Source organism: Symphalangus syndactylus, chromosome 15 (assembly GCF_028878055.3).
Source record: "Symphalangus syndactylus isolate Jambi chromosome 15, NHGRI_mSymSyn1-v2.1_pri, whole genome shotgun sequence".
Lineage (NCBI taxonomy): Eukaryota > Metazoa > Chordata > Mammalia > Primates > Hylobatidae > Symphalangus > Symphalangus syndactylus.
In genome coordinates this window covers 43700627-43722623 of record NC_072437.2, presented here as the reverse complement: position 1 = coordinate 43722623, position 21997 = coordinate 43700627, and the positions used below count along the sequence as shown (strand labels likewise).

The 21997-nt window shown below is 38.6% G+C and overlaps 1 protein-coding gene across 15 annotated transcripts in view; it reads left to right on the top strand.

Moving 5' to 3' along the window:
* SLAIN1 (SLAIN motif family member 1) overlaps nucleotides 1-21997 on the top strand; it is a 222630-nt gene that overhangs the window by 53008 nt on the left and 147625 nt on the right. For 8 of the 15 annotated variants that reach the window (XM_055245044.2, XM_055245054.2, XM_055245052.2 and 5 more), the window contains 3 exons: nucleotides 4143-4298; nucleotides 12373-12655; nucleotides 15830-16914. In XM_055245044.2, the coding sequence (XP_055101019.1) occupies nucleotides 4143-4298; nucleotides 12373-12655; nucleotides 15830-15905 (515 nt within the window). In that variant the 3' untranslated portion in view covers nucleotides 15906-16914. Of the gene's footprint in view, nucleotides 1-4142; nucleotides 4299-12372; nucleotides 12656-15829; nucleotides 16915-21997 lie in introns of those variants that run through there. The other 7 variants (XR_010115922.1, XR_010115921.1, XR_010115920.1 and 4 more) reach the window with 1 other exon arrangement.

Here is a 21997-nt window from a genome sequence, read left to right as displayed (position 1 = left end):
CAAAATGACTGAACTTGTAGAATCTTCACCAACTTTTTTATAATTCTACAGTATGGCAGGGGTTACTGGTGGCATGATGTAGTCCTTATTATCATGAGGACCTCCCCTGGAGCCTGTGTTGCCTCGATGCCTAGATCTAGCTGTTTGGTGGATAATGAGTGTCTCCTTTAGTCCTAAAGATTCCTGAGTCTTTGTTCATAGAGTGGTGAGTCTTGCTGCCTCTTTAATGTGAGCAAACTCATTTGAATTCTTTACTTGGTCTATTTTTCCAGTTTCCTGCTGCATCTCAGCCCTTGAAGATTAAACTGCTGATTTCTTGTGAAGATAGAAATAGAACATTACTTTTGGTTCCCTGAACTTTAAAGAATATGTGGTTATTAAAACGTTCCACATTGTTTGACAGGAAATGTACCTCATTTCCAGATGGTCTGACACAAGTTGGAGATCACAGCTTTGTTCCAAGGGGAATAGTGTCCTAAATGTTTACACTTGGAAGACCTTATTTTTAAGAGCATATTTCAAGATTAAAGCTTTGTGAAACAGACTTGTTGCTTAAATATGCGTAAAGATTGGTTTTAAAGACTAACACAGATTAGAGACATAGCCAAATGTAAGGTATGGACCTTGATTGGATCGTGGTTTAGAGGAAAAAGCTTATGAAAGATATTCTTGGGATGTCTGAAAAGTTTTGTGTGCAGATTATCATATGATATTGTTAATTTGTTTACATGTGATTACAATATTGTGATTCTATAGAATTTTCTCAGGAGATCAGTATGCATTTAAAGCGTCAAGATGTCTGAAGTTTTATCTTGTTTAGCAAAGCAAACAAATCTATATGTGGAGATGAATTAAATATGGCAAAATGGAAACAACCAGTATAGCCAGGTGGAAAAACAGGTGTTTATGATACTATTTTTTAACATTTCTATATGTATGAAAACTATTACAGTAAATAGTTGGAGAGAGATTTTAAAAAGAAATATAGAAGCTCAATTAATTTTCTCAATAGCATTATTGAGAAATTATGTTCCTGTGCCTCCCTGCTGCTTAAAAATGTATATATTGGAAATATATATAGTGAAAATAGTCTAGTACTGATAGAGGCTGACTTTTTTACACCAGTTTTTGTGATAGTCAAAAGATCTAGATATAGCCACTAAGATTATGTAGAGAAGAGTCCTTCTAATTCCTCCCTTCTTACTACACACTGTCTGCCAAATCGTACACATAATATTTGCTGATATATGAAGTACCTGCTCTGTGAGGCTGGGAACTTTAATAGGAATTTGGGAGTATGAGACATATGATTGTTAAAAATAGGCATCAAGACGATAATGAGGAAAATTGCCAAGGAATCTAACAGTCAATGGCAATATTTGAGCATCCTTAGTCTAGAACTACACACAGAAAGTAAAGAAATGTGTGAGAGGTAGATACTTCCAGCTGGGAAGCCTATAGAAAAGCTTCTCTATGGTGGGGATAATTGTGCCAATTCTTAAAGTATTAGTAAGAGCCACATGAGTAAAATATTCTTTTGTGCTTTCTACCATAGCACTCTCTACAGTTTCTTATGCTTTCTTATTATACATATTATCTAAGTATACTTATTGTGCTTGTTTAATCTTCTGTCTTTTCTATCCCAAGGGAGCAAAAATTGCTGGACGTGGCAATTTAATAGGTATTACTAATGTCAAAGGAGTAGTGTATGAAAGGGGAATAAGAAGAGCTGAGTTTGATTTTGCCTTGCATGCTTTTTGGATTAATATTCAAGTATATCATTATTTTCTGGTTTTGCTTGAAAGAAAATGACCACAAGATTGAATGCTCTGATATGTGCACTTTAGTGTTTTGGGGTATATATGAATAAAGATAAAAATATCTTGTAAGTTGGAGGGGTGAAAAAAATTTTAGATATTATAATGATTTATGATCTTCCATGGTTTACCCCTATCAAAATGTTAATCTTTAATATTTATTTTATTTGGGAGAAAATTTAATTTTAAATTTAATTAAATGTATTTTAGATTTTCTCTTTAGGATCAACAATGGGTGGGGAAGGATTGAGAAGCACTGGTCTAGACTATAAACCTAGACCATAAATCTTGACTATAAATTCAATGAGACTCGCGACTGTATCTGCCTAATACACTGTGGTATCCCCAACAGCTCACAGAGTGCCTGGTATTTAGTGTAAACACAGTAAATGTTCCCTTGTTCATTTGTTCCTTCTCCAAAGTGAGGATGGGTGTCCACATGGAGGGACCAGCCTGCTCACAGGTATGAGAGAGTTCTCCCCTGTGGTCGGGGAGCAGGCTGAGAGGCCAGGCTGAAGAAGTATAAAGAGCCTGGGCCTTGAAGGCCTCATCTAGGCTGTGCTCAGGAGCTTGGCCTTTCAGAAGAAGGAGCAGGGGAGCAATTGAGGAGTTGGAGGGATTTCAGCAAGTGGGTGACTAGATGCGTGCTGTGCTCTAGGAAGAGTGGAATCGGCTGTATGGGAGATGGATGGGAGAAACAAGACACAAGGGTACATGGAGACCAATTAAGAGAATTTTGTGAAAATGTAGGTGATCAATAATGAGGTAAGAACTAGGTAGTGGAAGACTCACTACATATTTATGAGGCAGAATTAACAGGACTTGGAAAGTATGGTGCAAAGAGAAGGGGAGACTCCCAGACTTTTGGATTAGGTGATGTGCTGGACAGGGCTACAATTTATGGATCTAAGTAATGCAGAAGGAGTAGTGTGTGAAGGGGAGAAAGAAATGAATTCAGTACTTGAATTAGTTTTGTCCTTGAATTAGTTATGGCTTAGTACTCGTATATATGCTTTTTTTTTTCAGTTTAAATGACCAGACATAGGTACTTTAGTTTTGGGGGGATGTGTATTGATCAAGGAAAAAGTGTCTCATAGAGTTGTGGTCTTGTGGCTGGCTTATTTCACATGTGTTATTTCACGCATCTCAACATTGAGATCTGTATGTGACTCTCTGCTGCCTCTTGGTGGCAGAAGATGAACTTAGCAAGGCAAAAAAATTGAAGCATTCTCTTGGTCTTTTTCATCTGCAAACATTTGGTGGCGTACTCATGAAAGTTAAAACTTTCCAGAGATTAATGTGGTCATGTTAATGTGATGAGTGGATATTTCAAGACATCTGAAGTTTGAATTTTATTAATTTGTTCCATTTTGATATGGTAGCAAAAGATTCAGTAAGTGTTGGTTTTGATTTTTCTAGGTTTTTTTTTTAGAAGCATGTAACTTAATTTCTAGGATTGTTTTGATGAATTTAATGGCTATAAGATTATTTTCTAACTTTTTAAATATAGTTTTAGCCACTTATTGAATATGAACAGATAGCTAACTGCTTAGCTAGTCCCTATGTCTTTTTATAGAAGTCTTGTTCTCCTTTAACACATTGTATTAGTCAGGGTTCTCTAGAGGGACAGAACTAATAGGATAAATGCATATATGAAGAGGTGTTTATTAAGGAGTATTGACTCACACAATCACAAGGTGAGGTCCCATGATAGGCTGTCTGCAAGCTGAGGAGCAAGGAAGACAGTCGGAGTCCCAAATCCTCAAAAAGTAGGGAAGCTGCCAGTGCAGCCTTCAGTCTGTGGCCAAAGGCCTGAGAGCTCCTGGCAAACCACTGATGTAAGTCCGAGAGTCCACAAGCTGAAGAACTTGGAGTCTGATGCTCGAGGGTAGGAAGCATCCAGCACAGGAGAAAGGTGAAGTCTGCTCCTTCCACGTTCTTCTGAGCTTTTATCCTAGCCATGCCGGCAGCTGATTAGATGGTGCCTATCCTGATGGAGGGTGGGTCTACCCCTCCCAGTGCACTGACTCAAATGTTAATCTCCTTTGGAAACACCTTCACAGACACACCCAGGAGCAATGCTTTACATCCTTCAATCCACTCAAGTTGGCGCTCAATATTAAGCATCACACATGTTTATTTGGTGGAACCCTTCTGGTTGGGGCTTGTGTTTTCCTGTACAATAGGTTAGAAAGCTTGATCATCAGCACGTAATAATTTTTATTTATTATTGAGCACAATATGACTTTTGTTATTTGCTTTTGAAAGCTAGTATTTTGGTTGCATAACATCTGTCATTTTTCACATAGTAAAATTTTTTTCCAGATAAGCTCCGAAGAAGTATGCCTAACCTAGCCCGGATGCCAAGTACAACTGCCATTAGTAGCAACGTTAGTTCTCCAGTCACCGTGCGAAATAGTCAGAGTTTTGACTCAAGCTTGCATGGAGCTGGAAATGGAATTTCAAGAATACAGTCTTGTAGTGAGTATAATTATTTGATATAGTTATATATTGTATAATTGTATAATTATTTTTTATAATTTTTAATTGTAAGGAAAATATCTTAATGTTTCATTTCTTTATATTTACTTGCAAGAACACTAAACTTTTCTCCTTCCCCTGTAACTTATTTTTTTTATTTCACCATTAGAGTTGAATAGTATTTTCACCAGTGCCCGTGGTATTAATTAATAATAGTAAATTGTTATTTGTATAATAATAGTAAATTATTTGTAGTCCTTTATATCCTAGGATAGTAGAAGTACTACATGGTGATTGATTTATCCACTCATCATACAAACATTTTTTTCCTTGCAGATCCTCCTCTTTCTAGCTGTCTGCCTCAATAAGCACACTTCATTCTGATTAGCCGTTCCTTTTGTCTTGTTTTTCACCTGTGCATACTTTTGTCTTTTTCCCCCTAAATGAAGTTATATTTTAGTGTGTCTAAAGTAGTTTTTATCCACTCTATTTTAGCTTACCCCACGTTCTGTTACTTACTTTCTGTGTTTTACCCAGCAGTGAGCGACAGAGTGAGCATTAGGCCTAGTGCTGTATATCTTCACTTTATGTGGGGATGTGTTGCATCGGCATCCCCCCATTCCTACTCATGCTGTCTATATGGGTTGTTGCAGTTAAGTCTTACGCTGACCTCTAGGAGGAAGGCACAAGGACATATTATCAGTATTCATAAAAATGCCCAAACTTGGGAGGCTGAGCATGTTCTGAGTGTACTGGCCAAGAGTCATCAACCGGATGTCTTAAGTCTGCATCCAAAATGGTTTGTAGCTCTTCTCCCTCAAACTTAGTTTTGGGAGTCAAGTTGTATCTTCCTAACATGCAGTGATCTTTCATTTCTTTATGTTTTAGTTCCTAACAACCAAGTGACATCATTTACTCTGTACAAGGAACTGTGCTAACTAGTTTATATTCATTATCTTATTTAGTTCCACCAACAACTCTATGAATTAGTTTCTACTGCCATTCTTACTTTGTGGAAGAGGAAACAGTTCTGATAGATTAAGGAACAGTTTGTCCAAGGCCATGCAGGTGGAAGAGCAGAGAGGCAGACCTAGGTCTGGTTATTCCCAGAGCTTTTCACTGCTATCATATTCTAGCTCCTTGTGCTGTTCTTCTCTGCCTAGCATTCTTCCTTTTCTTTCTTCGTTCGGTTTACTCCTATTTACTTTTATAATACAGTCCAAATACCATGCCCTTGGAAGTCTTCATTGCTTACTTGATCACCCTAACACACTTTCTCAAATACCCCCCAAAAAATGCTAGAGTGGATTAGATTTTCGGTGCTTACCTCTGTTATTCAGTGTACCATGTTTTACCATTAATATGTTTGTCTTCCTTACTAGATTGTAAGCTCCCTCTGGGCTTGGGCCATCATTTATTTGATTTTCTGTTCCCAGTGCCTGACGTGTTGCCAGAACAAGGAACTCTCAGTGAATGCTTGAATGAATGCCACAGGATTCTGTGTTAAAGCTTGATCTGTTAAATATTTGAAATGAATGGCTTGTATAAGAACACATAAACAACCTATGAAATTTGCCAGTGGTAGAAACCGAGAGGACTAACAGCTCATTTTATGTCAGAAAGTTAGGAGAATGGGCCAAATGTGTCATGAAGAAATTTAGCTGATAGAAATATACAATTCTATATCTGAACTACAAAAATCAGTAGCGTACCAGCCTAGACAATATGACAAAACCCCGTCTCTACAAAAAATACAAAAATTAGCCAGGCATGGTGGCACATGTCAGTAGTCCTAGCTACTTGGAAGGCCAAGATAGGAGGATCACTTGAGCCCGGGAGGTTGAGTCTGCAGTGAGCCAAGATTGCACCACTGCACTCTAGCCTGGGCAATAGATAGAATGAGACCCTGTCTTGAAAAAAGAAAAAAAAAAATCAATAGTGTTTAAGTGTAGGATGGGAGAAATACAGTTTAGAGAATAGCAAATATGGTAACAATTAGGAATTTTTGTTGACTCCAACTCAGTGTGTATTGGTAGCAGATTTGAGTGCCAGAAAAATGTATGTAACCCAAAATAGAGTGTACACTGCAAAGAATGTTCAGCTTTGATTGAAGTGCCCCCACAGTGACGGGAAAATGTCAAAAGGATACAGGAACAAAGTTGAAGGAACCTCCTAATGGCCAAATTTGGGGCAGTTTGAGCCACAGAGTAAATAATTATAGTAATGGATTATAACTGATGGAATAAAATAAATATGCATGGGTTCATACTTAATTGGATAAATAGAGGGGAACATCTTCTTTGTAGTAGATTCCAATTCATGCGTGTAAAAGAAATGAGGAAAATATAAAAATCATCATTTCTAAGTCAAGCATAATACTGAGAGAAAGCCCTCAAGAAGAATATTAATGTGTGGGAGAAGGAGGACTCTCATAACTTTTGTTTCAAATCTTAAGATTATGCTCTCATTTACTTTCATTTCTGAGCATTCTAAGCCACTGTTCTTTATGCATTCTAAGTTCTTATCATGACAATTTCTGGTTCTGGGCTATTTTGCCTTCTGAAAAGAACAGAGGTAGGATAGAGGGTTGGAAAGGCTGCAAGTATAGAAGGAGGAACACAGTTGTAGTCAAAGACCTGGTTTGGGGTCTTTTCTTAATCATAAACTCTTTGGAAAGTTAAGTATTCTTTCTCAGTCTTGTTTTCTCATTTGTAAAATTAGGATTATGCCTATTAATTTTAAGTAGTTTCTCTTATGTGTTTTTTTTTAAATCAAGGGTGATTATATATGTTACATGTAAGAGAGATAGTAGGACTCTATTCCTGAATAAACTGTTCTGTAATTTCATTTCAAATGAAATTGGTTGGCATTTCATTGACTCTGTAGATCAATTTTTGGAAGATCTTAACAATATTAAGTCTTTGCATCCATTAATATGTAATAGTCCTTAATTGACTCAGGTCTTTAATATCAGTGAAGTTTTGTAGCTTTCTATATAGAGGTTTTATGTTTCTATAGTTAAGTTAATGTCTAGGTATTGTGATTTTTAATAAGTAGTGTTTTTATAAATAGTATTTCCTCAGGTTTCTTTCAGTTTCTACTAGTTTGCTGGTATTTTGAATAGAATTGATTTTTATGTTTTGATATTGAATCCAGCAACTTTGCTAAATTAATATCTCCTAATAGTTACCCAACATAATGAGTGCATATGATCACCAAAACATGTTCAAGGAGGTTCATAAAACCCCAAATTAGAAATAACCTAGCTTTCTGTTATCAGGGGAATAATCACATTTGTACAATGGAATACTGCTTAGTAATACAGCAACACAGGTGAATCTCACAGACAAAGTGTCGAGTGAAAGAAGCCAGATTAAAAGGTTAACATACTAATAAGTCTATTCCTAGGAAGCTCAAAATAGGAAAAAAACAGTCTGTTGTGATAAAAGTGGGAATAACACTTACCTTTGGGGGAGTTTTGGCTAGGAAGAGGCATGAGAGAGCCTTGTAAGGTGCTGGTGATGCTTTTTATCTTGATATAAGTAGTGGTTACATGAACATGTTCACTTTGAAAATTCACTGAGCTATAGACTTAAGATGTGTGTATTTTATGTATATTATGCTTCAGAAGAAATTGAGCCAAATTCATGTGTTGAAGGTTTTTAAAAAATTAACTTTTTTTGAGCAGTTTTCAGTTTATAGAAAAATTGAACAGGAAGTACAGAGAATTCCCATGTAATCCCTCACCCTCTGTATCCTCCTCGTTTCCCCTATTATTAACATCTTGTGTTAGTGCAGTAGACTTATTACAGTTGCTGAACTAGTATATTAAAATTTTGCATGGTTAAAAACTAGCAAATTAAGGCATTACAGAATTGATTAGAAAGAATCTTAGAGATGATTTGTCAACCAAGAGAACTTTGCTGTGTCACAAAGCTAAATGGGAACACACCTAAGGGAGGATCTTATATAGACTTTATTTTTATAAAGTTTTTTGACTACTATACACATGTATCAGCATTTCTTTTTTTTTTTCCTTATTTCAATAGTTTTTGGGGTATAACTGGTTTTTGGTTACATGGATGAGTTCTTTAGTGGAGATTTCTGAGATTTTGCTGCACCTGTTACCGAAGCAGTGTACACTGTACTCAATATGTAGTTTTTATCCCTCACCACCCTCCCAGACTTCCCCACAAGTCCCCAGAGTCCATTATTTCATTCTTATGCCTTTGCATCCTCATAGCTAAGCTCCCGCTTACACGAGAGAACATACGATATTTACTTTTCCACTCCTGAGTTATTTCACTTAGAATAATGGCCTCTAGCTCCATCAAAGTTGCTGCAAAATATTAATTTGTTTCTTTTTATGGGTGAGTAGTATTCCTTGGTGTATATATACCACATTTTCTTTATCCACCTGTTGGTTGATGGGCACTTAGGTTGGTTCTATATCTAAGCCACTGTAAATGCTGCTGCTATAAACATGCTTATGAATGTGTCTTTTTTTCAAATAATGACATCTTTTCCTTTAGGTAGATACCCAGTAGTGGGATTGCTGGATCAAATGGTAATTCTACTTTTAGTTCTTTAAGGAATCTTCTTCATACTGTTTTCCATAGTGGGTCTACTAATTTACACTCCCACCAGCAGTGTAAAAGTGTTCCCTTTTTGCCACATCCACATCAACATCTATTGTTTTTGACTTTTTAATTATGGCCATTCTTGCAGAGTAAGGTGGTATCTCATTGTGGTTTTAATTTGCATTTCCCTAATGATTAGTGATGTTGAGCATTTTTTCATTTGTCTGTTGGCTGTGTATCTTTTTTTGAGAAATGTCAGTTCATGTTCTTTGCCCACTGTTTGGTGGGATTACTTGTTTTTTTTTTTTTTTCTTGCTGATTTATTTGAGTTCCTTGTAGATTCTGGCTATTGGTCCTTTGTCAGATGCATAGTTTGCAGATATATTTTTCTGCTCTGTGAGTTGTCTGTTTACTCACTGATTATTTATTTTGGTGTGCAGAAGGTTTTTAGTTTAATTAGGTCCCATTTATTTATTTTTGTTTGAGTTGCCTTTGCTTTTGGGATTTTAGTCATGATTTCTTTGTCTAAGCCAATGTCCAGAAGAATTTTTCCAATATTATCTTCTAGAATTTTTATGGTTTCAGGTCCTATATTTAAGTCTTTGATCCATTTTGAGTTGATTTTTGTATAAGGTGAGAGGTGGAGATTCAGTTTCATTCTTCTACATGTGGCTTGCCAGTTTTCCCAGCACTATTTACTGAATAGGGTGTCCTTTCCCCAGTTTATGTTTTTGTATGCTTTATTGAAGATCAGTTGGCTGTAAGTATTAGGGTTTATTTCTGGGTTCTCTATTCTGTTCAACTGGTCGCTATGCCTATTTTTATAGCAGTACCGTGCTGTTTTGGTAACTATAGCCTTGTAGTATAATTTGAAGTCAGTTAATGTGGTGCTTCTAGACTTGTTCTTTTTGCTTAGTCTTGCTTTGGCTATGTGGGCTGTTTTTTGGTTCCATATGAATTTTAGGATTGTTTTTTCTAGTTCTGTGAAGAATGATGATGGTATTTTGATAGAATTGCATTGAATCTGTAGATTGCTTTTGGCAGTTTGGTCATTTTTACAATATTGATTCTTCCAATTCATGAGCATGGGATGTGTTTTGTTGTGTCATTTGTGATTTCTTTCAACAGTGTTTTGTAGTTTTCCTTGTAGAGATTTTTCACCTCCTTTGTTAAGTATATTTCTAAGTATTTTATTTTATTTTGTACAGATGTTGTAAAAGCGGTTGAGTTCCTGATTTAATTTTCAGCTTGATTGTTGTTGGTATACAGCAGTGTACATTGATTTTGTATCCCGAGACTTTACTGAATCCATTTATCAGATCTAGGAGCTTTTTGGATGAGTCTTCAGGGTTTTCTAGGTATACAATCATATTATCGGCAAACAGTGACAGTTTGACATCCTCTTTTCCAATTTGGATGCCCTTTATTTCTTTCTCTTCTGTAAGTACTCTGGCTAGGACTTCCTGTGTTATGTTATGTAGAAATGTTATGTGTTATGTAGAAATAGTGAAAGTGGACATTCTTATGAAGGATGTTTTGTTCCAGTTCTCAGGGGGCATGCTTTCAACTTTTCCCCATTCAATATGATGTTGACTATGGGTTTGTCATATATCGCTTTTATTACTTTGAAGTACGTCCCTTCTATGCCTATTTTGTTGAGGGGTTTTATCATAAAGGGATGCTGGATTTTATCAAATGCTTTTTTTGTATCTATTGAGATGATCATATAGTTTTAGTTTTTAATTCTGTCTATGTGATGTGTGTTAAACCATTTGTATGTATGTTAAACAGTATGTATGTATGTTAAACCATTTCTATATCCCCGGGATGAAACCTGCTTGATCATGATGTGTTATCTTTTTGATAACACATGTATCAGTATTTCTGTGTATAGATTTTGCCTTGTATACTTGAGCAAATTTTTTTAAGGAAAAAATTTTTTAAGGAAAAAAAATTTAAGGAAAACTATTTTTAAGGAAATATTTTCAAGAGATGATAAATAAAACCATAGAGACTTTTTTGAGTCTTTTTCCCCCTTATCTTTATTTCAAAAAAGTATTTATATATTCCATGATTAGGTAAATTCAACTGTTTTAGAAAACAGGATATGTCCATGTTTAACCATGTTACAAGTACTAGGCAGCAAAGGCTTGGGTAGTTAGTATGTAAGCAGAATTCTGTGCATAAGTTTCTATTAAATTTGATTGTTTTCCTTGGAGAAAGGGATTAAAAAATTTAAAAACTTTTGCCTACCAGTTTGTTACCTTTTAATGTGAAATGATACACAAAGTTGGGTCAGTATATTGATGAAATTTTTAAGGGTTCTTACCCAGAGAGTTCCCAGTTCCCTTCATTTTATAGGTTTTGCTACTATTATAAATGTAATAATGTCCAGCAACTCAAAGAGATAAATGACATAGTGAATATTATTTAAGGAATATATCTGTAATAAACTGTTTGTACCTACAGATATCACCTCTGTCTCCTTTTTTTTTTTTTTTTTTTTGAGACGGAGTCTTGCTCTTTCTCCCAGGCCAGAGTGCAGTGGCGCGATCTCGGCTCACTGCAAGCTCCGCCTCCTGGGTTCACGCCATTCTCCTGCCTCAGCCTCCCGAGTAGCTGGGACTACAGGCGCCTGCCACTGCGCCCAGCTAATTTTTTTTGTAGTTTTAGTAGAGACGGGGTTTCACCATGTTAGCCAGGATGGTCTTGATCTCCTGACCTCGTGATCCGCCCGCCTGGGCCTCCCAAAGTGCTGGGATTACAGGCGTGAGCCACCGCGCCCGGCCCTCTGTCTTCTTTTCTATAATTACAACTATTAAAGTATCTCCTCATTATTTTCATGGAACCACCACCAAAGCAAGCATCAAGAAATCCTAATGTCTAGCAAGCAAGCGGGAAGACTTTATCTTGTAAGAACTCAGAGATCGGCCGGGCGCGGTGGCTCACGCTTGTAATCCCAGCACTTTGGGAGGCCGAGGCAGGCAGATCACGAGGTCGACAGATCGAGACCACGGTGAAACCCCGTCTCTACTAAAAAAAATACAAAAAAATTAGCCGGGCGTGGTGGTGGGCGCCTGTAGTCCCAGCTACTCGGAGAGGCTGAGGCAGGAGAATGGCGTGAACCCGGGAGGCGGAGCTTGCAGTGAGCCGAGATTGCGCCACTGCACTCCAGCCTGGGCGACAGAGCGAGACTCCGTCTCAAAAAAAGAACTCAGAGATCATCACATTTGTAAAGGAAAGGAGGCTGTGCTTAGAATTGGCTTCTGCATATAGCCAGGCACTCCAAAATGTGGCTGATGGACAGACCAGGAGATCTTTGTCAAGGACTAGAATTTTCCATGACTCAGTGTTGTCTGGAACCTATATTCCATTTATCTCCTCCTGTGTATATTGTACTCCCAGGCATAATGGGCTCTTCTGAAAATAACACACATTTCCTAAGTTGGATAGTGGTAGAAGCTTGCTTACGTGAATATCATTTTCTCTTCTAGTTCCATCACCGGGACAGCTTCAACACAGAGTCCACAGTGTGGGGCATTTCCCAGTGTCTATCCGACAACCTCTTAAAGCCACAGCCTATGTGAGTCCAACCGTTCAAGGCAGCAGTAACATGCCTTTATCGAACGGCTTACAGCTGTATTCCAACACAGGAATCCCCACACCGAACAAAGCCGCAGCTTCTGGGATAATGGGTCGCAGTGCACTCCCAAGACCTTCGTTGGCAATAAATGGGAGTAACCTGCCTCGAAGCAAAATTGCACAACCTGTTAGAAGGTAAGAATCTTTATTTGCATAACTTCATTTGCAGTTTGGAACTAGAAACTGCTCCAGACACATGCTGACTTTTCCTTTGGCTCACTTTAACCTTAGTAAGACACTACCCTTTATGGCCTGACTTGTGCTCTCCTCACTTTGAAAAGTGATGGATATCCCTATGTGGGTCAGGTCCCCTTCTCTCTGATGTCATTTTCTTCCCTTACTCCCTCATCACTATCACTCTTAAGACACCCTTTGCTTTTGCTTTTACCAGATAAGCTCTGTCTCCAGAGCTTTTGTAGCTTTCTGCTCCCAAGTTATTTGCATGGCTTGCTCCGTGCCTCCTTCAGGTCTTTGCTCAGATGGCAGCTCTATCCAAAAATTGTAGGGCGGGGGGACGTTGACTCTGGTTCATTGCTGTGTATCCCCGATGCCAAGAACTATGCCCAATACAGGTAGGATCTCAAATATTTGTTGAATCAGCCATTTTTAATCAAAATATGGAAAAATGTGTCAGGCATATGTGCACGTGCACACCCTCCTCCCACACATTTATGGTTTGAAAAGCATCTTAATGACATTCACCTGGGGCTTTATCAGCTTATGTTGGTAAGTTCAGTATGGTCCAGGTAGAAATTTTTTTTTCTCTTCAAAGTTTCAGAGTACTTCAAAGCACATTTTAATCTAGCTCTTGGTCATGATGTTCCCTTCTTGAACTGGATGTCATGGAGTATCTTATATTAAAAATCCATAAGAGTGGTTTGAGGAGAGATTGGTAGATGAGGAAATAAAGACAATAAATACAGATAGCTCTTTCAAGAAGTTAGGATATGAAGGAGGAGAAGGAGGAAATCATAGTAAAAAGTTTGAAAGAGGTGGAACAAGCAATTTTTTTCTGTTTTTATGCATTTATGGATATATAAATAGTTTTGTTTTTTTTCGTTTAGAAGTAATAGATGCTCAGATCAACAACAAATTTCGAAAAACATAAACTATTGAAAAATAGAAAAGTAAAGACTGTTCTCGTTGTTCAATTCCCACCTATGAGTGAGAACATGTGTTGTTTGGTTTTTCGTCCTTGTGATAGTTTGCTGAGAATGATGATTTCCAGTTTCATCCATGTACCTACAAAGGACATGAACTCATCATTTTTTATGGCTGTATAGTATTCCATGGTGTATATGTGCCACATTTTCTTAATCCAGTCTATCGTTGTTGGACATTTGGGTTGGTTCCAACTCTTTGCTATTGTGAATAGTGCCGCAATAAACATACGTGTGCATGTGTCTTTATAGCAGCATGATTTATAGTCCTTTGGGTATATACTCAGTAATGGGATGGCTGGGTCAAATGGTATTTCTAGTTCTAGATCCCTGAGAAATCGCCACATCGACTTCCACAATGGTTGAACTAGTTTACAGTTCCACCAACAGTGTAAAAGTGTTCCTATTTCTCCACATCCTCTCCAGCACCTGTTGTTTCCTGACTTTTTAATGATGGCCATTCTAACTGGTGTGAGATGGTATCTCATTGTGGTTTTGATTTGCATTTCTCTGATGGCCAGTGATGATGAGCATTTTTTCATGTGTTTTCTGGCTGCATAAATGTCTTCTTTTGAGAAGTGTCTGTTCATGTCCTTCGCCCACTTTTTGATGGAGTTGTTTGTTTTCTTCTTGTAAATTTGTTTGAGTTCATTGTAGATTCTGGATATTAGCCCTTTGTCGGATGAGTAGGTTGCGAAAAATTTTCCCCTGTTTTGTAGGTTGCCTGTTCACTCTGCTGGTAGTTTCTTTTGCTGTGCAGAAGCTCTTTAGTTTAATTAGATCCCATTTGTCGATTTTGGCTTTTGTTGCCATTGCTTTTGGTGTTTTAGACATGAAGTCCTTGCCCATGCCTGTGTCCTGAATGGTATTGCCTAGGTTTTCTTCTAGGGTTTTATGGTTTTAGGTCTAACAAGTAAGTCTTTAATCCATCTTGAATTGTGGGGTGGGGGAAGGGGGGAGGGATAGCATTAGGAGATATACCTAATGCTAAATGACGAGTTAATGGGTGCAGTACACCAACATGGCACATGTATACATATGTAACAAACCTGCACATTGTGCACATGTACCCTAAAACTTAAAGTATAATAATAATAAAAAAGAAAAGTAAAGACTGACCCATAATCCTAGTGTCAGATAGAAATAATTTTGGTACATGTTTATTTATGCATTAAGTTTTGGCTTATTCTGCTTTGTAAATGCAGAGCTGTGTCATCATGCTGATGGCTGACTAGAATCACATTATTTGATGTATATGGTTATTGTAGACCATACATTTATCCTTGACTATGTGTCTCCAAACTAAACTCTTGGAAAGGTCACTGCTAGACAATATGAGATGGTCTGTTTCCCCAAACTTAAGCAAATGCTAGGTATTATTATTTTTAACTTTTTTAAATTTAAATTTTTTATTTTATTTATGTTTTTAGAGACAGGGTCTTGCTCTTTTGCCCAGGCTGGAGTGCAGTGGTATGGTCATAGCTTGTTGTAACCTCAAACTCCTGGGCTCAAGTGATTCTCCTGCCTTGCTAGGACTACAATGCATACCACCACTCCCAGATAATTTGAAAAAAAAAATTGTAGAGACAAGGTCTTGCTATGTTGTCCAAGCTGGTCTTGAATTCCTGGCCTCAAGTTTTCCTCCTGCCTCGGCCTCCTAAAGTGTTGGGATTATAGATGTGAGCCACTGCACTCAGCCAAAGATTATTTTTAAATGTTTTGCCAATATGATAGGCAAATCTTCAATTGCTAATAAGGTTTTGAAAATGTCTTCATATTCATTTGCTGTTTATATTCAACAGAGTAACCATTTATGTTTTTAGGTCATTTTTTCTAGCCAGGAACCTTTATTTTTCTTACTTTAAAATATGTTTTATACGTTAAGGGTATTGGCCCCTTTATTTATGTTGCAAATTTACTTGTGCAAATACAACATGCATGACACTTTGCCACGAACTGGGGCTCTGGGAGATAAGCATGCAGTGAAGACCCGTAAGTGTGAACCACAAGGTACACTTGAGATAGTGCCAGTGGCTTCTCATTACTGCAGTGGAGGAACATAGATGGGAGAGTAGGTCAAAGTAAGTCAAGTGACTCACAGGATTATTAACAATCTCTCTCTCTCTCTGTTTTTCTTGTCTCTTTTTAGTTTTCTTCAGCCTCCAAAGCCTCTGTCTTCACTCAGCACTCTGAGGGATGGAAATTGGAGAGATGGTTGCTACTGATGCAGTTTTATGTACCCTTGAAAAATGGGAAAGAAGTAAAAATGAGGGTTGTGTTACCTAGCTGGCTGGGTAGCAGTGGATGTTGGGATATTCTTTCCCTTTTGTGTTTTAATATATTTACTGCATTGTTTCTCAATGGACCAGTCACTAGAGACTAATTATTGCACTTAAATATTTGCCTGAGATACTGCAACATTCTCAAACCCATGGTTGCAGTATTGTGACACTTAGATCTAGGAAGTTTTTGTAGAACTGCTCTGTACCTGAATACTTTTTGAGAGAATTAAGATGTATCAATAATGCTTTGCCATATGAGTTTTTTAAAGTAACTTGTTCAATTTACTTACGTGTTCTAAACATCTTTCCATTACATGTTCTGTATTTTAATACATTGCATATTGACAACTAGGTTCTATAACGTATGCTTTGAAATTTACTTTTTTATAGTTTACAGGAATTTTATTTTTTGTGCCTATTTCTTTTTACACCTATGTGAACCACTATGGAACAACTTAAATTTTGTGCCATAAAAATATTTTTGTGGTAAGGTACTATTTTTTTAGCTCTAGGGATATATCAGCAAAAACACATCATGCAATTTGAGAGACATAATTTTGTGTTGAATGAGCACAACATAATTTGAAGCATTGCAAGGAGATAGCCAGACAGCAGAATTAAATGGTCCTGTCTTTTTCATTTTTAATTTGTTGTCATACATGGGTTTCATATTTATAACGGCATCATGAGCTCATTGCACTTAATACCTGCAATGTTTGCTACTGTACCACAACTGATTTTCAATACTTTATTACAAAGGATGAAACTGTAATGTTTTATTAACAATGCTTCTGGAAATGAATGCATTTTAAAGCAAATAAATCTTTTTGATAGACCTTTTACAAAATCCATTTGCACTAATGAATGCTTTCTTATGGCATATAACTTAATATTTGTTACTGTGTACACTGCTGTTTTGGAATGTTCAGAAATAAAGACTCTATTTCAGCAATATCAGGTCATGCATGAATGTGCAGCATAAACAGTATAACTACACATGTGTTTCACTACAATTGTGAAAATGGTTATTGTTACTCTGTTCTTGTGCAGGGCATTTATATCTCAAGCAGGTAGACTTAGAATATTCACATTCGTAACATTTTTCTTTTCCCAAATATTCCTGATAAGAAATGTGTGATTTTTCTTACATTAGTTTTAGTTAAGTAGTTTTACAGTGAGATTTAGGTCCATTTAAAGAGGCCACTAAAACTCATGCAGCATGTTGCTGAGAAACACATTTACAGATGAACATTGTCAGTGGGGATTTTAATATTTTATAGGAGTTGAATTTGAAATACTTTCTCAGTATCAGTAAAATAGCAAAGCAGTATCCTTATTCTACATTATATTTGATATATGTTGGAAAACTTTACTTGAAGGTACTGTGGGAAGTTTAGGCAAAGATTTTTATGTTAGGTTTTGAAATGGAGTTCTACCTGTAGTCATTAGAGGTTTTTAGTTTTTTTAAAGTGTACCTTTGTATGTAATTCTGTCTAGAACTAAAAGGAATGTTTGTTTAAATAACTTGCACTTTAAGTGGAATGTGAGCTAGAGGAGGTGAGATTTGAAAAGGGAAGTAACATTTATTAAGCACCCCTTCAGTCAAAAGAACTGTGCAAGATATTTTATATACATTTGTCTAGGACTAACTTTCACCTACTATTATCATCATTTTAAAGAGGAAGACACTAAGTCCCACAGAGGTGATTATTTGTCAGTTTTTGCATCACTATAATGGAATACCTGAGACTGGGTAATTTATGAAGAAAAGAGGTTTAATTGGCTCATAGTTCTACAGGGTGTACAGGAAGCATGGTGCCAGCATCTGCTTGGCTTCTGGTGAGGCCTCAGAAAGCTCAGTCATGGCGGACGGCAAAGGGGGAGCTAGCGCATCACATGGCGACAGTGAGAGCAAGGGATGGGGTGGGATTTCCACACTTTTTAAAAAACAACCAGATCTTGTGTGAACTCAGAGCAAGAGCCCACTTATCACCCAGGGGATGGCACTAAGCCATTCATGAGGGATCTGCCCCCCCGATCCAATCACCTTCCACCAGGCCCCACCTCCAACACTGGGGATCACATTTCAACATGAGATTTGGAGCGGACAGATATACAAACCATATCGTTCTGCCCCGACCCCCAAGTCTCATGCCCTCCTTGGATTGCAAAATGTAATCTTCTCTTCCCAACAGTCCCCCAAAGTTTTAATTCATTCCAACATCAAGTCCAAAGTCCTAAGTCTGACCTGAAACTCATCTCCTTCCACCTATGAGCCTGTATTATGAAAACAAGTTATTTACTTCCAAGATACAATGGTGGTACAGGCATTGGGCAAACATTTCCATTCCAAAAGGGAGAAATTGGCCAAAAGAAAGGGGCAACAGGCCACACACAAGTCTGAAACCCAGCATGGTAGTCATTACATCTTAAAGATCCAAAATAATTTCCTTTGATTCTATGTCCTCCATTTAGGACACAGTGGTGAAAGGGGTGGGCTCCCAAGGCCTTGGGCAGCTCTGCCTCTGTGGTTTTCCTGGGTGCAGCTCATGTGGCTGTCCTCATGGGCTGGAGTTGAGTGCTTGCAGCTTTTGCAGGCCCAGGATGTAAACTGCCAGTGGCTTTGCCATTCTGGGGTCTGAAGGATGGCAACCCCCTTCCCACAGCTCCACTAGGCCATCCCCAGGGGCAACTCTGCAGGGGGACCTCCAACTCTACATTTCCTCTTAGCACTGCCCTGGTAGAGGCTGCTGTGAGGGCTCTACCTCTGTGGCAGGTTTCTGCCTGGCCACCCAGGCTTTCTGATGCATCCACTGAAATCTAGGTGAAAGCTGCCAAGCCACCTCCACTCTTGCATTCTGTGTACTTTCAGACTTAACACCATGTGGAAGCCACCAAGGCTTATGACTTGCCCTCTAAAGAGGCAGCCCAAGGTGTGCCTGTGGCCGTTTGAGCCGAGGCTGGGGCCAGAGTGGCCGGGATGCAGGGAACAATACCCTGAGACTGAACAGTGCAGTGGGGCCCTGGGCCTGGCCCTTTAAACCATTCTTCCCCCATAGGCCTCCTGAGCATGTGATGCATTGGGCTGCCTCAGAGATTTCTGAAATACATTTGAGGCCTTTTCCCCATTCTCTTGGCTCTTTTTCAGTCATGCTAATCTCTCCAGTGGTTACTCCACAGGCCACTTGGATTCCTTCTCTACCACAGGGCCAGGTTGTGACTTTTCCAATTTTTTTGTTTTGTTTTATACAGAGTCTTGCTCTGTTGTCCAGGCTAGAGTGCAGTGGCATGATCTCAGCTCACTGCAACCTCCACCTCCTGGGTTCAAGTGATTCTCCTGCCTTAGCCTCCAGAGTAGAGTAGCTGGGACTACACACATGCACCACCACACTGGGTAATTTTTGTATTTTTAGCAGAGACAGGGTTTTGCCATGTTGGCGAGGCTATTCTTGAACTCCTGACCTCAGGTTGATCTGCCCGCCTCAGCCTCCCAAAGTGCTGGGATTACAAGGCGTGAGCCACTGCATCTGGCTGACTCTTCCAAATTTTACACTCTGCTTCCCTTTTAAATATATATTCTGACTTTTAAGTCATCTCTTTGCTTCTGTATCTGATTATAGGCTGTTAGAAGCAGCCACAGCACTTCTTGAATGTTGTGCTGCTTAGAAACTTCTGCCAGATACCCTAAGTCATCTTAAGTTCGACCTTCCACAGATTCCTAGGACATTGGCACAATGCAGCAAGCTCTTTGCTAAGGAGCAACAAGGGGGAACCTTTACTCCAATTCCGAATAAGTTCCTCATTTGCATTTAAGGCCTCTTCAGCCTGGCCTTCACTTTCCTATCTCTATCGGCATTTTGGTCATAACCATTCCAATCAGTTTCTAAGAAGTCCCAAACTTTTTCTCATCTTCCTGTCGTTAGCCCTCCAAACTCTTCTAAACTCTGTTACCCTGTTCTAAAGCCACTTCCACATCTTCAAGTATATTTATAGCAATGCCCTACTCCTCAGTACTAATTTTCTGTATTTATTTTTTGCATTGCTATAAAGAAATACCTGAGGCTGGGTGATTTATAAAGAAAAGAGGTTTAACTGGCCCACTGTTCTGCAGAGTGTACAGGAAGCATGGTGCCAACATTTGCACAGCTTCCCAAGAAGAGTCAGGAAGTTTACAATAATGGCAGAAGGCAAATGGGGAAGTCAGTGTATCTGATGGTGGGAGGGAACAAGAGAGAGAGGGCAGAGGTGCCAGGCTTTTTAGAGCTCTTTTGTGAACATATTACCCTGGGGAGGACACCAAGCCATTCAAGAGGGAATCTGCCCCATGAGCCAAAAACCTCCCACTAGCCCACTTTCAACTCTGGGGATTACATTTCACCATGAGATTTGGAGGGGACAAAATATCCAAACCATATTAGTGACATTAGTCTTGGGTAAACATTTAGCTAGTAAATAGTGAAGCTAACCTTTGAATCCAGGTTTATCTGGCTCAAAAGTCTTATTTTTCCCCACAACTATGCTCTCTTCCAATGAACACATGTAGCTGGTATTTTTTTTTTTAAATCACTTTTTATTCTGCAGAGAAAATTAAAGGATTCGTTCATTCTCCATTCAAATGTTTGATTTATATTCAAAAAAGTCTGCTTAGCCCTTGCAATAAAATAACAAAGATCCCTTCATCTTGGCTTTTACATTCTTGTTGGGGAGAGAACATAAACCATAAACAGGTAAGAAAATCACTGCAGGTTAGGTCATAAGTTCTGTGGGGGAAAAGAGGAGATCAAGGCAAGAGGAGTTAAGAGAAAATAGGGGTGGGGAGAGATCATACTATTAAAAGGATCACCTCAGTAGATATTAATATAGGAGTTAAATTATTTAGGCAGTTAGGGTACAGGAGTCTTTGGTAAGGTTTTCCTTTAATGAAAAGGCAGCCCCCAAATCATTTCTTTTCTAACAAAAAAAAGCAGCCTGAAAAATCAAGCTGCAAGCATAGATAAGCAAACTGGAAGTTTGCATACGTGAATGCCGGCAGCCATGCCAGAAGCATCCAACATAGAGGTTTTCTCTTCCCTTTTCCTTGTCACCATACGTGCAGGTGTCATGGTGCTGGCCAGGTAGAAACCCCATCTGTATAATAAAAGATTAGAGTGGGATGGCCAGTGTCTTCGAGGGCTATGTAAATGTCACATCTGGTCCAACCAATCCCCTGGGCCTTATGTAAATCAGATACCGCCTCCTCGAGCCCCTCTATAAAACCAACCGCATCCCGCTGCTAACAGGGAGATCCATTCGGAATCCCGCTCCCTCTACATGGGGGAGCTTTTCTTTTGTTTCTTTCACCTATTAAACTTTCCGCTCTTAAACCCACACCTTGTGGTCTTCATTTTTCTTAGTGGGAGACAACGAACCTAGGGTGTTTCCCCAGACAAACGATGCCGCTTCAATATCATTAAGGAGCTAGTGCGAGCAAAGGCTTGACGATGGAGAGTTAGTCCTGAGGATGTTTCACAACCTTTTTCATCTGGAGTTCTACAGAACATGAAATAGTTGTAGTGACTATTTTCACAGTTCTTCCCAGGAGGCTTTATAACTATTACTATTCTAAATGCACAGGAAAGAATTTAATACATTATAGATAGCGGATGTCCCAGGGCAGTGGTTTCAAAGTGTAGTTCTAACACCAGCAGCATCTTTTGAGAATTCGTTAGAAGCTCATATTCTCAAGCATCATCCCAGATCTATTGAATGAGCCCTCTGGATGATTTGCAGAATTCCCTTTGAGAAAAGCTGCTAAAAAAAGAGGGAATAGCCTGTGTGAAGGCTGTAAGGGGGAGCATGCCTGTGTGTTTGAGGAAGAGCAAGGAGGCCAGTGTGTCTGCAAACAGGGAACAAAGAGGAAAGCCATAGAGATGAGTTCAGAAAGGTGATGGGGCAAGGCCGGGTAGGATATAGTGGGCTACAAATGGACTTTGACTTTACTTTGAAACAGGAAGTTGTTGCATGGGTTTGGGCAGCAGAGTATGAGATTTGACTTA